Below are 22,116 nucleotides of genomic sequence, written 5' to 3'. Positions count from 1 at the left end.
TCCTTATGTTTTCTCTTCCCCTGTCTGCTCAGAGAGAGAGCTCGGGTTTTTTTTCTCCCCCACAGAGATTGCAGAGGTGGTTTAACAAAAACACAGGGCCTGTTATGTAACCACGGTTCAGGAAGAGGATATCTGTGGTCAGAGATAAAAGATATCAGTTGATATCAGGTGTGGTGGCACACATCTTTAATCCCAGCACTCAGGAAGCAGAGGTAGGAGGAACACAGTGACTTTCAGGCCAGCCTGCGACTACAGAGTAAGTTCCAGATCAGCCTGTGCTACAGCAGTACCCTACCTCAAAACACACACACACACACGCACACACAAAGATACCAGTTGAGTTTTTCCTAACAAAATGCTTCTTTTATTGCTATAATACACAGCAGATACAAAAGTACCTTTAGCAAATACAGAAATCAGCAGTTGCTACGGCATAAACTACTAGTTTAACTTAGGTTTTTCCAAGGAGCTACTGATTTTGTAAATAACTTAAAACTAGCAATCTGATTATTGGGTGGCTACCTAATGCCTAATAATTTACAAAATGAGGAAGTACATTAGCTAGCAGTCAGTTAACACATTGCAATCTTGGCTCAAACCCTGGCCTCTGACCAAACCAAAGAACTGCTTATAACAACCAAGTGTCCCCGGCTCGTCCTCTAAGCCATCTCCTTTCCAAGCTGAGTTCGGCCTGCACGGTGGCTGGACAGTGGCCGCTGGCACCACAGTGGCAGTGCAGTCTAAGGCCTCGCATGATCTGGCATATTCGGGCCTTCACCTCAACATCACAGCCAAGGCCTGCATGCCGGGCCAGATTCAACAGTCCTGGCCACTCCTTTCACACTGACAGCTGGCAGGGAGCATCAGCAAGTCCACAGGATGCGCAATGGCTCAGCCACATGACGGCCACCTGAGCTTCTTGCACTTGAAGCCGATGCCAAGGCACATCTGGAAGTGTCCGACTCATAGCCTGACCTTGGATGACTTTTTTCTTTTCTAGGCAGAGTCTCACTCTAGCCCAGGCTGACTTGAAATTCATTATGCAGTCTCAGGGTGGTCTTGAACTCATTGTGATCCTCCTACCTCTGCCTCCCAAGTGCTGGGATTAAAGGCGTGTGCCACCACGCCTGGCTGTTTGAATGACCTTTTGAGTAGGTCTGATTCCAAGTCTCTGGTCAGTTTGAATTTGGTATCTCTTTTAAAAATATATATATATAAATAAAACAAACCTAGCTAAAACACCGGTACTGTTGTGTCATCACAATTCCTCAGGCCCTGGGCTTCATTCATGAGACCTATCTGGAAGAGAAGAAAATGCACAATCTGTCTGGAGAGATGGTTTAGGATTAACACACTTGCCTGCAAAGCCTAAGGACCCAGGTTCAATTCCCCAGGGCCCACGTAAGCCAGATCTACAAGGTGATACACATCATTTACAGTGGCTAGAGTCCCTGATGTGCCCATTTTCTTTTTTAAAAATATTTTACTTATTATTTATTTGACAGAGAGAGAGAGAGAGAGAATGGGCACGCCAGGGCCTCCAGCCACTGTGAATGAACTCCAGACATGTGAGCCCCCTTGTGCATCTGCCTAACGTGGGCACTGGGGAACTGAACCAGGGTCCTTTGACTTTGCAGACAAACCCCTTAACCACTAAGCCATCCCTCCAGCCCTGATGTGCTCATTTTCTGTCTGCCTTACTCTCTCTCTTAAAAATAATACATAAGGGCTGGAGAAATAGCTTAGTGGTTAAGCACATGCCTGTGAAGCCTAAGGACCCAGGTTCAAGGCTCGATTTCCCATGATTCACGTTAGCATAAGGGGACACATGCATGTGGAATTTGTTTGCAGTGGCTAGAGGCCTTGGAGCGCCCATTCTCTTTCTCTCTCTCTCTGCCTTTCTGTCTCTGTCGGTTACTCTCAAATAAAAAATGAACAAAAACAAAATAATAATACATAAATTTATTTTTTTTTTCAAAGTAGGGTCTCACTCTAGCCCAGGCTGACCTGGAATGCACTATGGAGGCTCAGGGTGGCCTTGAATTCATGGCAATCCTCCTACCTCTGCCTCCCCAGTGCTGGGATTAAAGGCGTGTACCACCACTTCTGGCCATAAACTATTTTTTAAAAACGTACAATCTACTCTCTGCCTTAGACCATGGGAAACAAATGCACATTGAGTATGGACCTGGGTAAAATGACATTAAAAGCCAGCTGCAGCAAAACACCAGGAGCTGCTTTCTTCCTGCATGTTGTTGGTCCAGAACTCTATTGACCCTTCCCTTTACAGGAAGAAAGCGAGGTGGAGAGACCGCGGCCCCAGGCCAGAGCCCGCCCTCCCTGACCCAGTCTCAAATCAAGCATCGATTGTCTTCTTCACTCAGCACAAGCTCTGCCTGTGAACCTAACGGGTTCTGCACAGACAATGACTGAGCAAGAAGAGAATGGACCTGTGTAACAGTCACAGATGTCGCCGATGCTCATGTCACCTCCGTTCAGGGACTCCAGAGGGAAGAGCGACACAGAAGCAGCGCACTTTGCAAAGGTGACTGACAGCTACTGAGAGGCTGCGGGAGCGATTCGGCAGGTGAGCCTTGGCTACATATAAACCATCGGAAGATTACAAAAGGCATACAAAAAGGCAGGGAGCTATCATTGAAGAGGTTTTTTTTTTGAGACAGGCTCATGCTACCTAGCCCAGGGTGGCCTGGAACTCGCAGTGATCTTCCTGCCTCAGCCTCCCAGTGCTGGCATTGCAGGCATGCGCCACCACACCTGGCTCAGGAGTCTTTTAACTACTCTTTTGATCTCTGAGTAACTTGGATGAGGGGTTTTCAAAAAGTGTGTATGTGATTCTTACAGGGTCCATGTCTGAGTGGGCTTGCTACAAAAGCAACTGAAAGTAAAAGGCACTTTTCCCTCTAAATCATTGCCTTTAATAATTTCACTAATTCTTGTCAATAGTTTTTATGGGTCTGCTTATTAAAATAAATGATCTGTGCTGAAATGTCAGAGGATTAGACAAAGGCAATTCTCCTTTGAGAACACCTAGCATGTTACAATATAGAAAAGGTGGCTCTGGAATCGGGTTTAATTACCTGTGTCGGATGGATGAGTCAAACACTCTAGACACAATGAATGCCATCCTAACATGAGGACCCCTTCCAGGTGCACCCTGGCAGTCCCATGGGCCTGGCTCCCATGAGGCACCTGTTCTTTGACCACATGGAGGCTGAGGGACTCTCGAGGGGCTGCCTTGCGCGCATACCCGAGGCAGGAGTGTGGACCGTGCCATGGCCCTAGCTACGGAGAAGGTCATCACTCCTCAGACCTGTACTCCTGACCCTGCTGCTGCATCCGGGACAGAACGCGCTCATAGAACAGCAGGTAGGCACTGGAGGACAGGACCTCCTGCAGGCTGGCCTTGCGGACGGTGTCGTCAGAAACCCACAGCCACTGGTTGCTGGTTGAGAGAGGGCTCTTGGCTGAAGGTGGGGACCTTCGGTAAGTAACGAAGTGTCCAGAGTGCATGTCTCCGTGGTGGACGACAACTGCCATCAGGCGAAAGAGGTATGTGGAGGAGCTGCAGGGAAGGAACACTGTGAGCTGCTGACAAATAGAACAAGGGGCTGGAGAGATGGCTTAGCAGTTGAGGTGCTTGCCTGCAAAGCCAAAGAACCTAGGTTCGATTCCCCAGGACCCATGTAACCCAGATGCACATGGTGGCGCATGCATCTGGAGTTTGTTTGCAGTGGCTGGAAGCCCTGGGGCGCCCATTCTCTCTCTGTCTGCCTGCCTCTCTCTTTCTTTCTCTCATAAATGAAAATAAAATATTTAAAAAAATAGAACAAGGTTTGGGGGTAAAACAAAGAAATAAAAGAACCTTAGATGCTGGATGATGGTACACAGATCTACATTTGCTGGCGTGGATGCAAGTGCACTGGGGACACAAGGAAGTGTGTGAGTAGGCGTGGTGTGTACACGTGTATGTCTGCGCTATATGCAGTGATGACTGAAGACAGAATTGCTTAGCCACGTGGTCTCCAGAGACACTTTTCTTCATACTTTATATATACCTGCCTACACGTGTACCTACAACAGTCATGTACCTTCACAATTTTTCTTTTTAAGATTTTTTTTCCCAGTTTTTCAAGGTAGGGTCTCACTCTGGCCCAGGCTGACCTGGAATTCACTACGTAGTCTCAGGGTGGCCTTGAACTCACGGCAACCCTCCTACCTCTGCCTCCCAAGCACTGGGATTAAAGGCATGTGTTATCATATGCAGCTTTAAAGATTTACTTTTATTTATTTATTTATTTATTAGAGAGAGAGAGAGAGAGAGAGAGAGAGAGAATGGGTATGCTAGGGCACCCAGATGCATGTGCCACCATGTGCATCTGGCTCACGTGGGACCTGGAGAATCAAACCTAGGTCCTTAAGCTTCACAGACATGTGTCTTAACCACTAAGCCATCTCTCCAGCCCTCATAATTCTTATTATTAGTTATTTTAGAAATGTGTAAGAAACAGTGAAAATCCACTTTAAAATGAAAGAGAAATGAACCCACATTTCCATTAGTTCCTTTCCCTGTAAGCAGATTGCAGAGCCCGAAAGCGCCGCAGCCCCAGTGTGCGATGGATGAGCTCCTGGGGAGCGCCTCACCTGTAGTCAGGAACAGCCGGGAGAGGGAAGGGCATCATGGGTGGCAGCGCTGGCAACAAAGACGGGGAACAGGCGCCATTCATAAAAATCTGTGTTTTGGGGGTTCCTGGCTGGTTAAGAACTGCAAGAGACAAAAGCCTTAGGTTAATGAAAATTAGCTCTGGGCAAACAAAACATGGTTTTGATTTTGCCTGTTTGGAGACAGCTGGTTATGTGGGCCAGGCTGGCATGGAACGTGCGATGTAGCCAGCGTGATGGTTAGTTTCTGGTTGTCAACTTGGTGGGATTGAGAAACACCATAGAAACAAATCTCTGGGCATTCTGTGCAGGGTTTTCTAGACTAGGTTAATTGAGGTAGGACGACACACTTGAACCATGGACTGGACACCATTCCATGGACGGATCTCCAGTGGCAACACTCCCCTTCCTGACTGCAGATACAGCATGGCCAGAATCCGCTCCATGCTCCTACCTCCACGCCTCTGTGCCTTTCCCACTGCGACAGATGTCACCTCCCACTGCAAGCCGGATTCAGCCCTCGGCCCTTAAACTGATTTTCGTCAGAGTTCTGCCTGACCAATGAAAGGTTAACTAATACTCCCACGCTGGCTTTGCATTCCTGATCCTCTTGCCTTAGCCTTCCAAGGGTTGGGCCCTACCTCAAAACGTGGATTTGATTACTTTGACAAGGAACTTCGATAATGCTACAAAGAAGAAAAAAAAAACCATGGGCTGGAGAGATGGCGTTTAACGTACTTGCCTGCAAAGCCAAAAGACCTCAGTTCAATACCCCAGGGCTCACATAAGCCAGATGCACATGGTGGTGCACACATCTGGAGTTTGTTTGCAGTGGCTGGAGGCCCTGGTATGCCCATTTTTTTCTGTCTCTCTCAAATAAATAAAAATAAAAAAATATTTAAAAAAAATATCATTTTGTATTAAATTTATTCATAAAATTTTCTGCCTTTTGTCTACCTATTTTAATTCCAAACAGGAGACTGTATCTGGCACCAGATCTTCTGCTGGTCTTGTCAACTCTGAGACTCCGTCCTCACTTGCTAATGGCAAGCACTAAGTAAGCAGTCATGAACCGCCTGGGTCCTAACCGACCTGGGCACTATTAACACTGGGGCCTTGGAGGCTTTGCTGTGCCCCCAGGGTCTTTAGTAGTAACCCCAACCTCTCTACCCACTAGAGGCCAGAAATAGTCCCTCCCTAAATGATAGCAACCGAAATGTCACCAGTCATTGCCTACTCCCCTACTGCCTCAAGCCTTCCCTTTAATTCTGTCAGCTTCTAAGGAATAGCCATAGGTCTGGGTACAGGCAAGTTAGTACAGGTGATATGCAAATCCTTTTCCTTCCAGGTATCACATGGAGGGGAGAAGCAGGGGGAGGTGGCTCACACAGCAAGCAGCTCATTGCTGGCATTTCTGACCACAACCATCTTGCTGGGAACATTAGGGGGCCTGCACCCCAGCCTGGGAGAGGAGAAAGTCAGTGTGAAGAGGTCTTCAGCCTAAAACATGGATCAGGGGCTTAGGGCTCCCTATCTGAGCGGTCCCTATGTTAATCTAGTGACACAGTCTCCCTGAAATGATGTCTTGCCAGGTCACGTAGCTATAGTTGTAGAAAGAGAAAAGGCAGGGAGGAGGGAGGGAGGGAGGAAGAAAAGGAGGGCTGGGAGATGGCTCAGCGCTTAAAGGCACTTGTTACACACCTCGGAATTCAGCTCCTCAGCACCAGTGTGAAGCTGGATAGGAAGTGATGCGCGTGACTGATCCCAATGCCTGCTGCAATGGGTGGCACAGCTTTGCAGGCAAGCGCCTTAACTGCTAAGCCATCTTTCCAGCCCCACAAATAGAGCTTTAAAACAAGAAGAAAAGCCATCCCCAGCTATATGGGGGTACAGGAAGCCAGTCCTGACTCTGCTGGGGCAGCCTGCAGGTGGTGAGCTCAGGCTCAGAGTTCTACAAGCCAACGGAGTCTCCTTACCCACAACTCTACAGAATGTGACATGTCGGAAAAGATACCTTCGAGACACTGCCCTAATGCCACACTCTAGGACAGTTCTCCCATGCTCTGCTTGTCCTCAGACCAGTCTCTTCACCTGTGGAACCTCATTTCTCATCAGAAGACAGAGGGCAGTACCCAGTGCCCTTGCCTAACAGGATCCCGTCCTATGAGGACAGTAACGGAGAGACAGTCAGCTTCTCAGTCAATAATCCCATCAGCCCAGTTTGGTGCTTGATGATTGGCAGCCAGGACACTGACCCCTGGTTCTTGTATGCTAGAGATTAATGCATTGAGGGGGATTTAATGGTGTGAACCCAACTGTTTAGTCAAGAAATCAAAAAGCAACATAGCAATCTTTTTTTTTTTCTTTTTCTTTTTGGCTATTCAAAGTAGAGTCTCACTCTGGCCCAGACTGACCTGGAATTCACTATGTAGTCTTAGGCTAGCCTAGAACTCATAGTGATCCTCCTAGCCCTGCCTCCCCAGTACTGGGATTAAAGGTGTGTACTACCATACCCAGCTCAACATAGCAATTTTGAGCATTTCTCCCTATACTTTTCCATCTGTAATGGTTTTAAAAACAACTTGTGAGCTAGAGAGATGGCTTTGCAGGTAAGGCACTTGCCTCCAAAGCCTAAGGACCCATGTTCAACTTTCCATATCCCAAGTAAGAAAGACACACAAAGGTGAGGCAAGCACAAGGTTACACATGCCCACTAGGTAGCACAAGCATCTGGAGTTCGACTGCAATGGCTGAGGTCCTGGCATGCCAATTCTCTCTCTTCCTCTCTAAAATAAAAAAAAATTAAAATATAAAACTGAAAATGATTTGTGTTGTGACTATATAATTTAGCTTCTTTAAGAAATGTTGGGGCTGGAGAGATGGCTTAGCGGTCAAGCGCTCGCCTGTGAAGCCTATGGACCCCGGTTCGAGGCTCAGTTCCCCAGGTCCCACGTTAGCCAGATGCACAAGGGGGAACACGCATCTGGAGTTCGTTTGCAGTGGCTGGAAGCCCTGGAGTGCCCATTCTCTCTCTCTCTCCCTCTGTCTTTCTCTCTGTGTCTGTCGCTGTCAAATAAATAAATAAAATAAAATGAACAACAAAAAAAGAAATGTTGGCTTGGATATACAGCACTTCCTTAGTTTTGCATTGCAAAACAACCAAAACCTTCCCTCGGGGCTGGAGAGATGGATTGGACGTTAAAGGCATTTGCCTGAAAAGCTTAACAACTTGGGTTTGATTCCCCAGCAGTCAGATTACAAAGTAGTGCATGCATCTGGAGTTCATTTGCAGCAGCTGAAGGGCCTGGCACACCCATTCTGTCTCTCTTTTCTCTGTCAATTTCTAGTTGCAAATAAATAAATAAATAAAATATTTTAAGATGCCTTCCCTTGTCCACACCCAATACTACCATTCTCAGGAATTCAATTCCCACTGCACAGGACCCGGAAGGTGGTGATGCCAAGTTCCTCTTTGGGGGAGAATCACCAGAGGTACGCACCTGGCTTTGGGGCCGCTGGCATGTCCTGTAGCTCCAGCACAGGCCCTGGGCTCTCGCCCGGCGTGGGGCCGTGCTGACGGGGTCTGGGTCCCAGGAGGCGGTACTTGTAGATGTCCATCATCAGGAACTCGCTGAACTGAACATGCTCGTGCCTCTTCAGAGGGGTGCCGTGGCTAGACCAGCTCAGCCGCTGAAGGTGGATGCAGAGGCACTGGGGGAGCTATAGGAGGAGGGAAGGGAAGAGCTGAGGTATCTCAGGAGTCAATGTGGGGCCCCAAAAACATAGCCAACCAGGGGCACAGTATGGGCTCACCTTCCCTAGCTTTAACTGCTTGACAAAAGTGGTCCTCTGGTGTTCCACCTTTCCTCCGTTCAGCGTTCCTTTGGCTTCAATCTGCAACAAAGCAACAGCATCTGTGACAGAAGTCCCTGGGTGGGGCGGGTGGCAGCAGCCAGCCTGTCATGGTGACACCTGCATTTCACTGGAAGTCTGCTAACCTGCCACTTACTTGTAGAGTCCCCCTCCCTGCCCTCCCCTAACACACAATCCTCTTAGTCATTGAACAGAAAGAGCCATGGAGGAAAAAGAATGCAAAGATTCCTTGGAATGTTGATAGTGGCAAGTAGTCTTTCTTCCTGAGGTCAGTCAGTGGGGAGGCAGGCCGGGAGCACGTGAAGCTGACACAAATGGAAACAGAGGTCTAACAGAGGGGACAGGGGCTATTCCAGCTCTATGCACGGCACTTAAGTTTTGTTCTTTTAGCACTGTGGGGGAAACCAAATTCCTCAGACATTTGCCCTGCAAACAAGTCAGTAGCTGGAAAGATGCACTGGGCACACCTTGCTGCACAAGCTTAGGGCCAGTCGTGTTAAAGGCGTGCAGGCGGACACTCAGGCCAGTCGGGAGGTGGCATTGGGATGAAGTGCTTACCTTTGTACAGTTGTCACACACAACGTCCCGCACTGACTCGGATGAGATGAAGTGGTGAAGGCAGTGGTCCAGGGTCAGTGGGTGACCCTACAGCAGAAGGAGAACATTGGAACTACTCAAGGGAGAGCTCCACAGGAACAGCAGGTGGCAGGGAGCATCCCAGAGCTGCTGTGTTTTGGGATGCACAGGCAATAAAGACTCACAGAGACCTGAACCTTTCTGAAGAAAGGTGGAGTTCAAACACCCTGTGCTGTGGCTGTGGCAGACTCAGTGAAAGAGTACAACTGTCCAGGCGTGGGGCCGCCTTTAGTCCCAGCACTTGGGAGGCAGAGGTAGGAGGAGTGTGGTGAGCTGGAGGTCAGCCTGAGACCCTATCTCAAAAAAAAAAAAAAAAAAAAAAAAAAACCAGAAAAACGGGGGGTGCTTAGTGGTTAAGGCACTTGCCTGCAAAGCCAAATGACACAGGTTGAATTTCCCAGGACCCAGGTAAATCCAGATGCACAAGGTGATGCATGTGTCAGGAGTCTGTTTGCAGTAGCTAGAAGCCCTAGCAAGCCCACTCTCTTTCTCTCCCCCTCCTTCCCCCTCCCTCCCTCAAATAAATAAAAAAGGACATATCTGTAGAAAACAATGGGATGTCACTCTCTTAAATCTTTGAATTTGACATATTCCTGTATGTTCACAATGCTAAGATGTCTACAGCAAAAAAAAAAAACAAAAAACCCACCTTCTTATTTTTGTTTGTTTGTTTGTTCCTTGTCTCCCATACAGGCCCTGATAAAAGTTAAGGCAGTTTAGCTAACTAACTATGAGCTGAAACCCATCAAATGCCTCAGAGCCCTCTGAGGCTGCTAGGGCTCTAGACTACCAACCCCAAGGAGGTCACAGATCAGTACATACCCACGTGGCAGCTGGAATACTGAGGGAAAGGCTGTCAAAGGTATCGAATCGAACAGGGCTCTGAAACAAATATTGAGGAAGATCCAAAAGGGACTTAGAGTCAACTCAACAGATTGTTGACACATGCCAATGAGGCTGTCTAACACGTCAATGGCCACCATTAACACAACACAATTGTACTTAGAAGAAAATCCTCTGAAAGTAACTTTGTAGATGTACAAGCTACTATAGCAATAGAGGGGAGTTTGAAAGAAACTGTGAGATGAGATACATGACCCAGCTTTATGGAAGGGATGAGTCAAAATTTTGAGGGCTTTCATTACAGTAGTGTTTACAACAGCAAAGATGTGAGCAGCTGACATCTTGAGAGGGTTATCAAGCACACTACAGCATATGGTGGAAGCATGTATGACCAGGCTGGAGACGGCTGTGGTTAAGGCGCTCACCTCAAAGCCCAATGACCCAGGTTCAACTGCCCAGGACCCACGTAAAGCCAGATGTACAAAGCGGCACATGCGTCTGGAGTTCGTATGCAGTGCCTGGAGGCCCTTGTATGCCCATTCTCTGTGTATCTATCTGTTTCTCTCTCTGCCTGTTTGCCAATAAATATTTAAAAAACAGAACAAGCTGGACGTGGTGGTTCACGCCTTTAATCCCAGCACTTGGGAGGCAGAGGTAGAAGGATGGCTATGAGTTTGAGACAGCCAAAAACTATAGAGTGAATTCCACATCAGCCTGGGCTAAAGCGAGACCCCACCTCTAAAATATATAATAATAATAAATAAATAAAGAGAACATGGGTTGGGTGAGATGGCTTAGTAGTTAAGGCACTTGCAAAGCCCAAGGACCCATATTCGATCTCTTTCCAGATCCCATGTAAGCCAGACAGATGCAAAAAGGGGACGCAAACACAAGGTCGCACATGCACCCTACATGGTGAAAAGTGTCTGGAGTTTGATTACAGTGGCAGAGACCCTAGCATGCCAATTCTCTTTCTCACTCTAGATCTCTCTTAAGATAAAGAGAGCATGTGGCCATGTAGTATGATCTTTATGTGACTAAATGTAAAGCCAAGAAAGAGGGTAAACAGAGCGCGGTGCTCCTGCAGGCAGGGAGTGATAGTGAGCACCTTAGACACGCCCCCCCCCCTCCCAGAACCAGTTTAAAATATGGACAAAAAAGCCTGGAGAGATGGCTCAGCTATTTAAGCACTTGCCTGCGAAGCCAAAGGACCAAGGTTCAATTCCCTAGGACCCACGTAAGCCAGGTGCACAAGGAGGCACATGTGTCTGGGAGTTCATTTGCAGTTGCTGGAGGCCCTGGCGCACCCATTCTGTCTGTCTGTCTGTCTGCCTCTTCCTCTCTCTGTCTCAAATAAAATAAAATATAATAAAGAATGAACAAAAACAGAACAATTTCATGGCTAGATAGCTACCTTAAGCAGGCAGACATGAAAAATAGGTCAACTCTACAGTTCTGGAGGCAAAAAGCAGCTATTTTGTAAAACCAAATTGTCAGAAGACAGAGGTCAGTGCTGGCAGAGGGACAGAGCGGTCACAAAGAGGGTGAGCCCCCAAGCTGGTGCACACCCCACCCAATTCCATGACTGTCCAGACCCACAGATGTGCTAGGGCCTCACAGGAGGCTGGCAGAAGCAGCAGCTGGAAGGGGAAACTTTGAACAGTGAATTCACTGCCCAAGGAGGGATAGTCTAGAATCTGAGGCAGGTTAGCTGCCTGTCAGAACCAAGCTTTTAATTCTTTCTTTCCTCTCTCTCTCCCTCATTCATTCATTCATTTTCGCTCTTTCTTTTCATTTTTGTTTGAAGTGGACTCACCTGTAACCTAGACTTGACTATGAACTCACTATGTAGCCAAGGCTAGCACTGAACTTCTGATTCTCCGGCCTCTGCCTCCTGAGCGCCAGGATCACAGATGTGCCCATCCAGTAAAACCCATTTCCTAGCTGGGTGTGGTGGCACGTGTCTTTAATTCCAGTACTCTGGAGGCAGAGGTAAGAGGACTGCCATGAGTTCAAGGCTATGCTGAGACTACACAGTGAATTCCAGGTCAGCCTGGGCCAAGGCTAGACCCTATCTTGAAAAAACAAATAAAGAAAAAGTAAAGCAAATCATTTTCCTTCATAGAAACCTAATAGCATCCAGTGTCTACTACAATGTTAAATACGCACTAAAATGACAAGGGGGTTGTAGAGATGGCTCCGTGGATAAAACTCCTGCCACAAAATATGAGAACCGGAGTTTGGACTCCCAATTCGCCTTGTAAATGTTGGGTGGGTGTGGTGGGTGCCTACTACCCCAGCATATGGAAGCCTCAAACAGGGGACCCTTGGGGGAAGCTGACTAGCAAGATAAGCTGAACTAGAGAGCTCTGGGCTCAAATGAGAGACCCTGCAGTAACTAAAGAGGAGACTGGCAGGGGAAGACACCAATGAGAACCTGTGGCCTCCCCATGTGCTTCCCCAACACACACACACACACCCAGATAGCACTAAACAGATGAACCCGTAACCCATGCTAGAGTGAGAAAGAGCTAGGTGTTGAAACGTGCACAAGTACCTCACAGATGAATTACAAATGTGCAAGAGGGAAAGAGGAAAAATAGATATGATGAATGGATAACAAAAAAATCTCAGCGAAAAAAATGTTTAAAAGAAGAAAATGGAAGTGGGGCATGGCACATCTCTAATCCCAGCACTCGGGAGGCAGAGGGGGCGGATCGCCATGAGTTCAAGACCACCCTGTGTCTGCACAGTGAATTCCAGGTCAGCCAAGGCTACAGTGAGACCCTTCCCTGAAACCCCCCCTCCAAAAAAGAAGAAGGAAATGGAAGCGTTGTAACTTTAAAAGGCTAAATGGGGCCAGGGAGATGGCTCAGTGGATAAGAACGTTGCCTCACAAGCTTGAGGACCTGAGTTTGAGCCCTGGCACCCATGTAAAAAAATCAGGCATGGTGTGTATATCTAACTCCAGCAATGGATAATGGGCGGGGAGGTGGATCTGGGTCTTGCTGGTCACCCAGTCTAACTGAAAAACAGTAAGGGCCATGCTCACTGAGAGCCTGTCTCAGACAAGTAAGGCAGGAGAGCGACAGAGGAGGACATTCAACACCCTCTGTGCGGCGTCTGCATGTGTGTGCATGGAGTGCACACTCCAGCATGTATCACACCACACACGGTATACTCCACATACCGTCCACACACAATAGCTGGATCATCCTAGATACGTGGAGAAAAAAACACAGATGAATCAGAGACTGCAGATGGAAAAGACTTGAAGATAGGTCAACAGAAATGACCTCACTTGAACACAAAGATTGACAAGAAATGAACACTGCATCCTCCAACTGTGGAAGGATATCAAGTGGGCTAGCACGTGAAGAATGGACATAAATTCTTGTGTGTGTGAGTATGTGTGTGTGCGTGTGCTGACATGTGTGCCTGTGTTCATGCATGTGGAAGCCAGAGTCAAGTATTAGGTGTCATCGCCTCTCTCCCTTCAGCTTGATTCCTTGAGACAAGAGTCCCTCACTCAACCTGGAGCTGCCCTCTGTAGTCAAAATGGCTGACGAGCAAGCCCCAGCAATTCTCCAGTCTCCCCTTCCCACAGGACTGAGTGTACAGCTATGGTCAGCTGTTTATATGTGTGCTGGGGAATCAAACTCAGGGAAAATCAGGTCCTCTCGGGCCCTCATGCTTATGCAGCAAATGTTCTTACCCACTCAACCACCTTCCCAGCCTCCATAAACTCTTGGGGAAAAACAAACAAAACAATGGCTACAAAATTTCCAAAGATAAAAAAACTTAAGTGTGATGATTAAAGAAATTCAACAAACCCTATAAGGATAAATATTAAGAAATCCAAATCTACATACAGGGTAGACAAAAAGAGAGAATCTTGTAATGTGAATAAAACATGGCCCTCTACATACAGAAGAACACTGTGACTTAAAAAATCAGGAGGGGCTGGGTATGGTGGTGCACGCCTATAATCCCAGCACTCGGGAGGCAGAGGTAGGAGGATTGCCATGAGTTCAAGGCCACCCTGAGATGACAGAGTTAATTCCAGGTCAGCCTGGACCAGAGTGAGACCCTACCTCGAAAAAAAAAAAAAATCAGGAGGGGCTGGAGAGGTGGCTCAGCAGTTAAGGCACCTGCCTGTGAGGCCTAAGGACCCAGGTTCGATTCCCCAGGACCTACATAAGCCAGATGCACAAGATTGCGCATGCATCTGGAGTTTATTTGCAGTGGCTAGAGGCCTTGGTGCACCTATTCTCTCTATCTTCCTCTTTCTCTCTCTCAAATAAATAAATAAAAATATTTTTTAAAAAAGAAAATAGTTGAGTGTGGTCATACATGCCTTAAGAAATGAGGACTAGAAGAAAACAGAACAATATTCTTCAAATGATTAATTAGAAATAGGCCACATCTGGGAAGATGGCTCAGTGGTTAAAGGCGCCTTCTTGCAAAGCCTGCCAGGCCAGGTTTGATCCCCTGTACCCACATAAAGCCACATGCACAAATATTACATGTGTCTGGAGTTTGTTTGCAGTCCAAGAGGCCTTCACATATCCATTCTCATTAATTTTCTCTTTCTGTCCTTGTAAATAAATAAATAAAAATAGGCCAAAGCCCAATATCAGCAGTGCTATCTATGCCAAATGCTGTGTCCAGAAACATTATTCAATCCAGGCACACAAAAACAGTTTCAAAGAAAGTACGCACAAGTCTGGAGTTTATCTGCAGTGGTTGGTGGCTTTGGTGCGTCTAGTCTCTCTCTCCTGCCCCACTCTGCCGGGCATGGTGAGGCACGCCTTTAATCCCAGCACTCAGGAGGCTGAGGCAGAGGATCACTGTGAGTTTGAGGCCAGCCTAAGACTACATGATGAATTCTAGGTCAGCCTGGGCTAGAAAGAGACCTACTTCAAAAACAAAAAAAAGGGAAATAAAGAAATATGAGTTCATCTACCACAGACCTATAAGAACTATTAAAACGGGACTGGACAGATGGCTTAGCAGTTAAGCGCTTGCCTGTGAAGCCTAAGGACCCTGGTTGGAGGCTCGATTTCCCAGAACCCACGTTAGCCAGATGCACAAGGGGGCGCACGCATCTGGAGTTCGTTTGCAGTGGCTGATGGCCCTGCCGCACCCATTCTCTCTCTCTCTCTCTCTCTGCCTCTTTCTCTCTCTGCCTGTCACTGTCAAATAAATAAATAAGTAAAAACAGTAAATATTAAAAGGATCTCCAAAGGCTGAAGGAGAAAACATTGAATGGACCAAAGAACACAAAAAATGGGAATGGTGGACTGGAGAGATGACTTAGCAATTAACACACTTGTCTGCAAAGCCAAAGGACCCAGGTTTCATTCCCTAGGACTCACATAAGCCAGATGTACAAAGTAGCGTATGCATCTGGAGTTTGTTTGTAGCAGCTAGAGGCCCTGGTGCACCCACTCTCTTTCTCTATCTGCCTCTTTCTCTCTCTCAAATAAAACTCTAAAAATATTTTTTTAAATGGTAATGATAGCTGGGTGTGGTAGTGCACATCTTTAATCCCAGCACTAGGGAGGCTGAGGTAGGAGAATAGCTGTGAGTTTGAGGCCAGCCTGAGACTACACAGTGAATTCCAAGTTAGTCTGAACTACAGTGACCCTGCCCCCAAAAAATGGGGTAGGAGAAGAGCTGGAGAATGGCTCAGCAGTTAAAGATACTTGCTTGCAAAGCCTGATAGCCTGGGTTTGATTCCCCAGTACCCATGTATAGCCAGATGCACAAAGTGGTACACGCATCTGGAGTTCTGTTTGCAGTGACAGGAGCAATAAATAAAATATGTTTTAAGTTTCCTAGCTGGGCGTAGTGGTGCACGCCTTTAATCCGAGCACTCAGGAGGCAGAGGTAGGAGGATTGCTGTGAATCTGAGGCCAGCATGAGACTCTACAGTGAATTCCAGGTCTGCCTGTGCTAGATGGAGACCCTACCTTGAAAAACCAAAAAGAAAATTATATATACATATGTATATAAATACATATATTTGCAAAGAGAAAGCCCTCCCTAGTGCTAGAATATGCTGTAGGCTCTGTGAGCACAAACCTAACCTCAGCACTGGAAATCCTGCCCGTCCACACGGGTCAATGGAACACCAGCCCTGACCAAAGGCATGTCGGGTCCAGGCAGTCACAAACGCCGTCTCTGAGGCCAGCCCATCTTCTCCAGACTTTTCCCGAATCCTGTCACAAGAAAACGCCAAAGCAAGGCAGGCATTTACTTACCTGGTGTTCACAGTGTTTGCAGACCATATTGCTAGTAAGTCTTCCGTGAAAAGGGTGCTGGGACTTCCAGTGGCTGGACGTGGGGGGGGGAGACCCTGGAATGCAAAGTGTGTTTTGATCGGCCACATTAGCTCTCTGGGACAGATGGTAAAATTCACCCTCCTTTTTAGTACATTGAAGACACTCTCCCCCTAAAAAAATGTTCTTGAAAACAACAGTGAAAGTGTTCTCCTCAGTGACTTCTGTCACACATGCCCTGTGCTGCACAGACTTTCTACAGGCGACTTCTGAAAAATGGAACAGCTGTACTTTTTGGCTTATTTGTTTTTGTTTTTTTGTTTTTCGAGGTAGGGTCGCACTCTGGCTCAGGATGACCTGGAATTCACTATGTAGTCTCAGGGTGGCCTCGAACTCATGGCAATCCTCCTACCTCTGCCTCCCAAGTGCTGGGATTAAAGGCGTGCACCACCACGCCCAGCTAGCTGCACTTTTTAAAAGGACTTGTGTTAGGGCTGGGGGAGAAGGCTCAGTGGTGAGTGCTTCATGTACAAAAAAGACCTGAGTCTGAGCCCTAGCATCTGCATAAAAGCCCAGGATTGGGCTGGAGAGATGGCTCAGCAGTTAAGGTGCTTGCCTGTGACACCTAAGGACCCATGTTTGATCTCTCTCCAGATCCCATGTAAGTCAGATGCACAAAGGAGCCAAGCACCAGGTCACACATGCCCACTAGGTGGTGCAAGGGTCTGGAATTCAATTACAGTGGCTGAGGCCCTGGTGTGCCATCTCTCTCTCTCTCTTTAAAAAAAATGAAGTCAGGGCTGACTGCACATGCCTGTAACCTCAGTGCTAAGGTGGGCAGAGAAAGGAGTATCACGGGAGTTCCCTAATTGGCCTGTCTAACTGAGAACCCGGGAGCCCAGGTTCACTGAGTCTGTCTCAGGAAACCAGGGTGGAAGAGCAGCGGCGGACGCCTGACAGCACTCTCCCGTGTCCTCCACACGCAGGTGTAGAGGGTGCCATACAGGCACACGGGCACACACCTCACATGCATGCACAAACATCGCACAGACATGCTTAGAATATTGGACAGGTCAAAAGAAGGCAGCAGTGGGGAGTGTTTCATAAACTCCTGGGGGGATCCCCAAAATCAAGTTCTGCAGAGCTGGGGCCTTCTTTGGCTGGGTTGGGTCGGTGGACAAGGCACTGGTGAGAAGTACTTGTTCTGCAGACACGCAGGCCTGGCTCTGCTTCCTGTCAGCTATGTGGCCTGGAAAATCTCAATGTCTTTGCCTCCCTCCCACCTTCCCTCCACCTACCCAGGGAGACAGGGTCTGGCTCTGTAGCCCAAACTGGCCTGGAACTCACTATGTAGCCCAGGCCCTCAAAGTCACAGCAAGCCTCCTGCCTCAGCTCCCCAAGTGGAGGGATCACAGGCACTAGTCACCACACCTGGCTCCTGTATATCTCATTTGCTGCCAACAGGGATAATTATCACCCCATGGTCGTTAGCGTGGACCTCGCAGGGCTGTGAGGCTCAGATGAGAACTGCGAGCCCTGGCACACAGTAAGGGCTCTCAAGACACCTGTTCCTACTACGCTAGTGCCCAGAGGAATTGTGTCAATTTTACTTTCCTAAGTCTACATCTTAAGAAAGCAGACTTTCTTTTGTTGTTGCTTTTAATATTTTTGTTTTTATTTATTTATTTGACAGAGAAAAAGAGGGAGAAAGAGAGGGAGGGAGGGAGAGAGGGAGAAAGGGAGGGAGGGAGAGAGGGGGAGAGAGAGAGAGAGAGAGAGAGAGAGAGAGAGAGAGAGAGAGGATGGGTGTGCCAGGGCTCCAAACACTGCAAACACACTCCAGACTCATACGCCCCCTTGTACATTGGGCTTATGTGTCCTGGAGAATCAAACCTGAGTCCTTTGACTTTGCAGGCAAATGCCTTAACCACCAAGCCATCCCTCTAGCCCTTGTTGCTTTTTCAAGGTATGGTCTCGCTGTAGCCCAGGCTGACCTGGAATTCAATATATAGTCTAAGGCTGGCCTGGAACTCACAGCGATCCTCCTACTTGTGCCTCCCATGAGGGCTGGGATTAAAGGTGTGCACCACCACGCCCAGGCTAAGAAAGCAGGCTTTAAAGGAGAGCTACGATAGCTATCAAAGTTAGGCCAAGTGGAAAGGCTGAGGACAAGACAGATTCATCTTACTGGATTCTCCCAGGATCTAAACTCAAGGCAGCAGAAGGAAAGCCCCTGTGTGCAGTGGGCAGCATAGAGTCTTTCTTCTAGAAAACCCGAACAGAGCTGGGGTAGGAGCACCACGGAGACTCACTCAGAGCCTTTTCCAACACACGAGTGCCTCGGCAAAGATCTCACAGTTCAAGCTGAGCTAGTCACCAGCAAAAACTCAAACCCCGCTTTCTTAGAGCAAGCAAATTACTATCACATCTAAACAAGTACACATCTTCTATGTCACATTTCAGTGAAAAACACCCACCTCTCGTGTGGCAGGTTATTTGCCTGGGAGGTATTTCTGACTGCTGCTGTAGGGGAAAAGGAGAGAGAGGTTGAAAACCCAACTTTACACTGCCCTCACCACCCCGAAACCTTATGAGTTTCTAAGCTGGCTGTATCACTCAAAATCCACTTTTAACACAGTTCACAGTTCTAAAATGAGCCTTAACTCTACACTACAGTTCACTACAGTGAATCCTTTATGCAGATTAATACAAGCAGATTTCTTTTCTCTGAGATACAGCACTTTGCTGGTTCCCAACACCAACAGTGTTTCAGAGAGATGAGAACTCAGGGTTTCTATGGACCCTCCATTGACAAGGAAATATAATACACCCTTTCTTTTTTTGTTTTGTTTTGTTGTTATTATTATTATTTTTTGGATTTTGAGGCAAGGTTTCACTCTAGTCCAGGCTGACCTGGAATTCACTATGAAGTCTCAGGGTGGCCTCAAACATCACGGCAACCCTCCTGCCTGTGCCTCCCGAGTGCTGGGATTAAAGGCCTGTGCCACCACGCCCAGCTCACCCTTTCTTTTCAAAGCCGAACTGCAGCAGCGAATGATCTTAAAGGGTCTGACATTCCTAGCCAAAGGCACCACCCACAGAGGATGTAGTTTAAGTCCCTCCCCAGCCTCACTGCCACTGAATCATACATAGAAAGATTAATACTAGGGTTTCCCATGCTCATTGAACATGCACAAAATGGCACTGGAAATATCAATGGCTTACCTCTAGGGAATGCACATCGAACAAATGTGTGACCCGTGGCTGACGGTCTCGTTCGTCTTCCAGTGACGAGGTAATGACATGGAATAACTCATGGGCATCCTGTCCAAGGGCAAGGCTTTCCTCAGAGGGCCCACAGGCAAGGGCAGGACCAGCACCGGCCCCGGTGTAGACCAGCAGGCAGATCCCAGTCAGTGGGGGAGAATCAGCTTTCTACCCTCTCAGCGTCCTGCCCACGCTAGACATCTTCCCAAGCGCAAATCCTCACCACCAACTTCCAGCCCCGCAAGGAACGGGAAGGGAGGCGGGGTGGCAGCCTCTCGCCAGCAGCCTGTGCCAGCTGCCCTCAGCGGCCCTCGGCTCCATGCACCCACTCCACCCAAGTCCTAAGGAGCCTCCACTCTTCTTAACAACCATGGCAATGCTGGGTGCAGTGGTGCACGCCTTTAATCCCAGCACTCGGGAGGCAGAGGTAGGAGGATCGCCGTGAGTTCAAGGCCATCCTGAGAACTAGGGAATTCCAGGTCAGCCTGGGCCAGAGTGAGACCCTACCTGGAAAATTTTAAAAAACAAAAAAAACTGTGGCAAAACACAGGCAACAGAAAATTTAACGCCTTGACCCTCCTTTCGGGGTCCAGCGCAGCGGCTTAGCACTGGAGTACGTCCACGCCGGTACGTAACCACAGCCCCATCTGCTGCTGGCGCTTTTTCACCTTCCCAGACGGAGCCTCCATGCCACGAGACAGTAATTCCCCGTTTCCCTCTCCCAGCCCGGCGGCCACCACCTGCCTTTCCTCTAGAAGCCTGACAACTCGTGTAAATGGCAGTACCAGTCCTGCCAGTCCTTCTGTGACAGGGTGACACAGTGCACACGGGCACTGCTCTGGGCACCATGTCCTCAAGGCTTATCCAGGTTGTAGCATTTTTGAGAATGTCTTTTTTTTTTGTCATTTGTCTAAGAGAGAAAGTGAGAGCAAGAGAAAGACAGAGAACTGGCACATCAGGGCCTCCAGCCACTGCAGTCGAGCTCTAGACACATGTGCCACCTAGTGCGCACGTGCAACTTTGCACGCTTATGTCACCTTGGGTGTCTGACTTACATGGGACCTGGGAAGTCGAACAAGGGTCCGCAGACTTCGCAAGCAAGTACCTTAACTGCTAAGTCATCTCTCCAGCCCCAGAATGTCCTTTTTAAACACTGAATAAGGGCTGGAGAAATGGCTTAGGGTTTCAGGTGCTTGCCTGCAAAGCCAAAGGACCCAGGTTCAATTCCCCAGGACCCATGTAAGCCAGATGCACAAGAGGCTGCATACATCTGGAGTTAGTTTTCAGTGGCTGGAGGCCTTGGCACACCCATCTCTCTTTCTCTCCATCTGCCTCTTCCTCCCTCTCTCTCTTTCAAATAAATAAGTTAAAAACAAAGACAGACAAGAAAAGAAAGAAAGAAAGAAGGAAAGAAAGAGCCTTTTCCAGTCTGGAGAGAAGGCTTAGCAGTTGGTAGCCTGCAAAGCCAAAGGACTCAGGTTCTATTCCCAACTACCCATGTAAAGCCAGATATGCAAGATGATGCATGTGCCAGGAGTTTGTTTGCAGTGGTTAGAGGCCCTGATGCACCCATTCTCATTCTCATTCTCTTTTCCATATATAAATAAAATAAAATTTTAAAAAGAATTTTCCAAATGGAAATGGTAAAAATTTCAACATATACTTGGATTCATCGAGATGCATTTTAAGAACAGATATTCCCCACTTTGTATTTAGAAAAGACTTCAGATTCAGACAGAAACAAGAGATCATCTCTAAGCCTAGGGGTGCTACAAAGCACCCTCACATCTCTTTGTATATCTCACAATTCCTCCCATTCCAGCCTCAGTGAGGAGAGGTCCAAAGAGCTGCCCCTCCCTTAGACAGCAGACACAGCCTACGCAAAGTGGGACAAGGCCACCTTGGAGACGTGGCTGGAGGATGTACCGGAACACCAGAGCTGAATCCTCTCATCCCTAGAGTCGGTCCCTGTTGGCCTCAGCCTTCAACCACAACCAGGCGAGGAGAGGTGCCAAGTTCTAAAGAGCACGGCGAGGCTGCAAAAGGGAGAGGCGAGTGGCGGGAAGACAGCCCATGGCTGCAGGGGACGCCTGCCTGAGGGTTTGGGACAGTTAAGCTAATCTCTGAAGATGGATCTTCAAAGACAAAGGGTATGGGCCAAAAAAAGAGTGAGAGAGAGAGAGGAAGAAAGAGAGAGAGTCTCCCCTGAACCTAGGAGCCTGTAGCGTGGAGCCCCCACCTCGCTGGAGCAGCCAGGTTGTCTCTGCCAGCCACTGACGTGAAAAGTCGCAGGAAAGCTGTACAACCCCCTGGCAGCTGTTTATGCCCCATCCTGCCAGCCTTCCTCGGCCAGGTGACCCAGCTGGGAAGAAAGTTGGTACTCCGGTCCCAGAACATTGAAGTTACCAAAAATGTCAAAGAAAAGCAGTGGAGGGCTGGAGAGATGGCTTAGCCATTAAGGTGCTTGCTTGCCAGCAAAGCCGGAGGACCCAGGTTCAATTCCCCAGTACCAACATAAAGCCAGATGCACAAG

At 48.1% G+C, this 22,116-nt stretch overlaps 1 protein-coding gene across 5 annotated transcripts in view; it reads right to left on the bottom strand.

Annotated features, from left to right (window-relative positions):
- Positions 1-341: 341 nt before the first annotated feature.
- Usp30 (ubiquitin specific peptidase 30) overlaps positions 342-22,116 on the bottom strand; it is a 33,947-nt gene continuing 12,172 nt past the window's right edge. The window contains exons 5-14 of one of the 5 annotated variants that reach the window (XR_006633206.1): positions 19,542-19,640; positions 18,794-18,839; positions 16,299-16,393; positions 10,012-10,071; positions 9,112-9,198; positions 8,494-8,574; positions 8,181-8,400; positions 4,663-4,783; positions 3,099-3,583; positions 342-1,299 (exon numbers count right to left, since the gene is read on the bottom strand). Coding sequence is in view for 3 of the 5 variants with exons in the window: in XM_045132827.1 (XP_044988762.1) it covers positions 3,319-3,583; positions 4,663-4,783; positions 8,181-8,400; positions 8,494-8,574; positions 9,112-9,198; positions 10,012-10,071; positions 16,299-16,393; positions 18,794-18,839; positions 19,542-19,640 (1,074 nt within the window). In the remaining 2 variants the exon portion in view is untranslated. Of the gene's footprint in view, positions 1,300-2,007; positions 3,584-4,662; positions 4,784-8,180; positions 8,401-8,493; positions 8,575-9,111; positions 9,199-10,011; positions 10,072-16,298; positions 16,394-18,793; positions 18,840-19,541; positions 19,641-22,116 lie in introns of those variants that run through there. The other 4 variants (XR_006633207.1, XM_045132827.1, XM_045132828.1 and 1 more) reach the window with 4 other exon arrangements.

This window comes from Jaculus jaculus, chromosome 13 (assembly GCF_020740685.1).
Source record: "Jaculus jaculus isolate mJacJac1 chromosome 13, mJacJac1.mat.Y.cur, whole genome shotgun sequence".
Lineage (NCBI taxonomy): Eukaryota > Metazoa > Chordata > Mammalia > Rodentia > Dipodidae > Jaculus > Jaculus jaculus.
The sequence above is the reverse complement of the archived record's forward strand: the minus strand, read 5'-3'. Positions and strand labels throughout refer to the sequence as shown.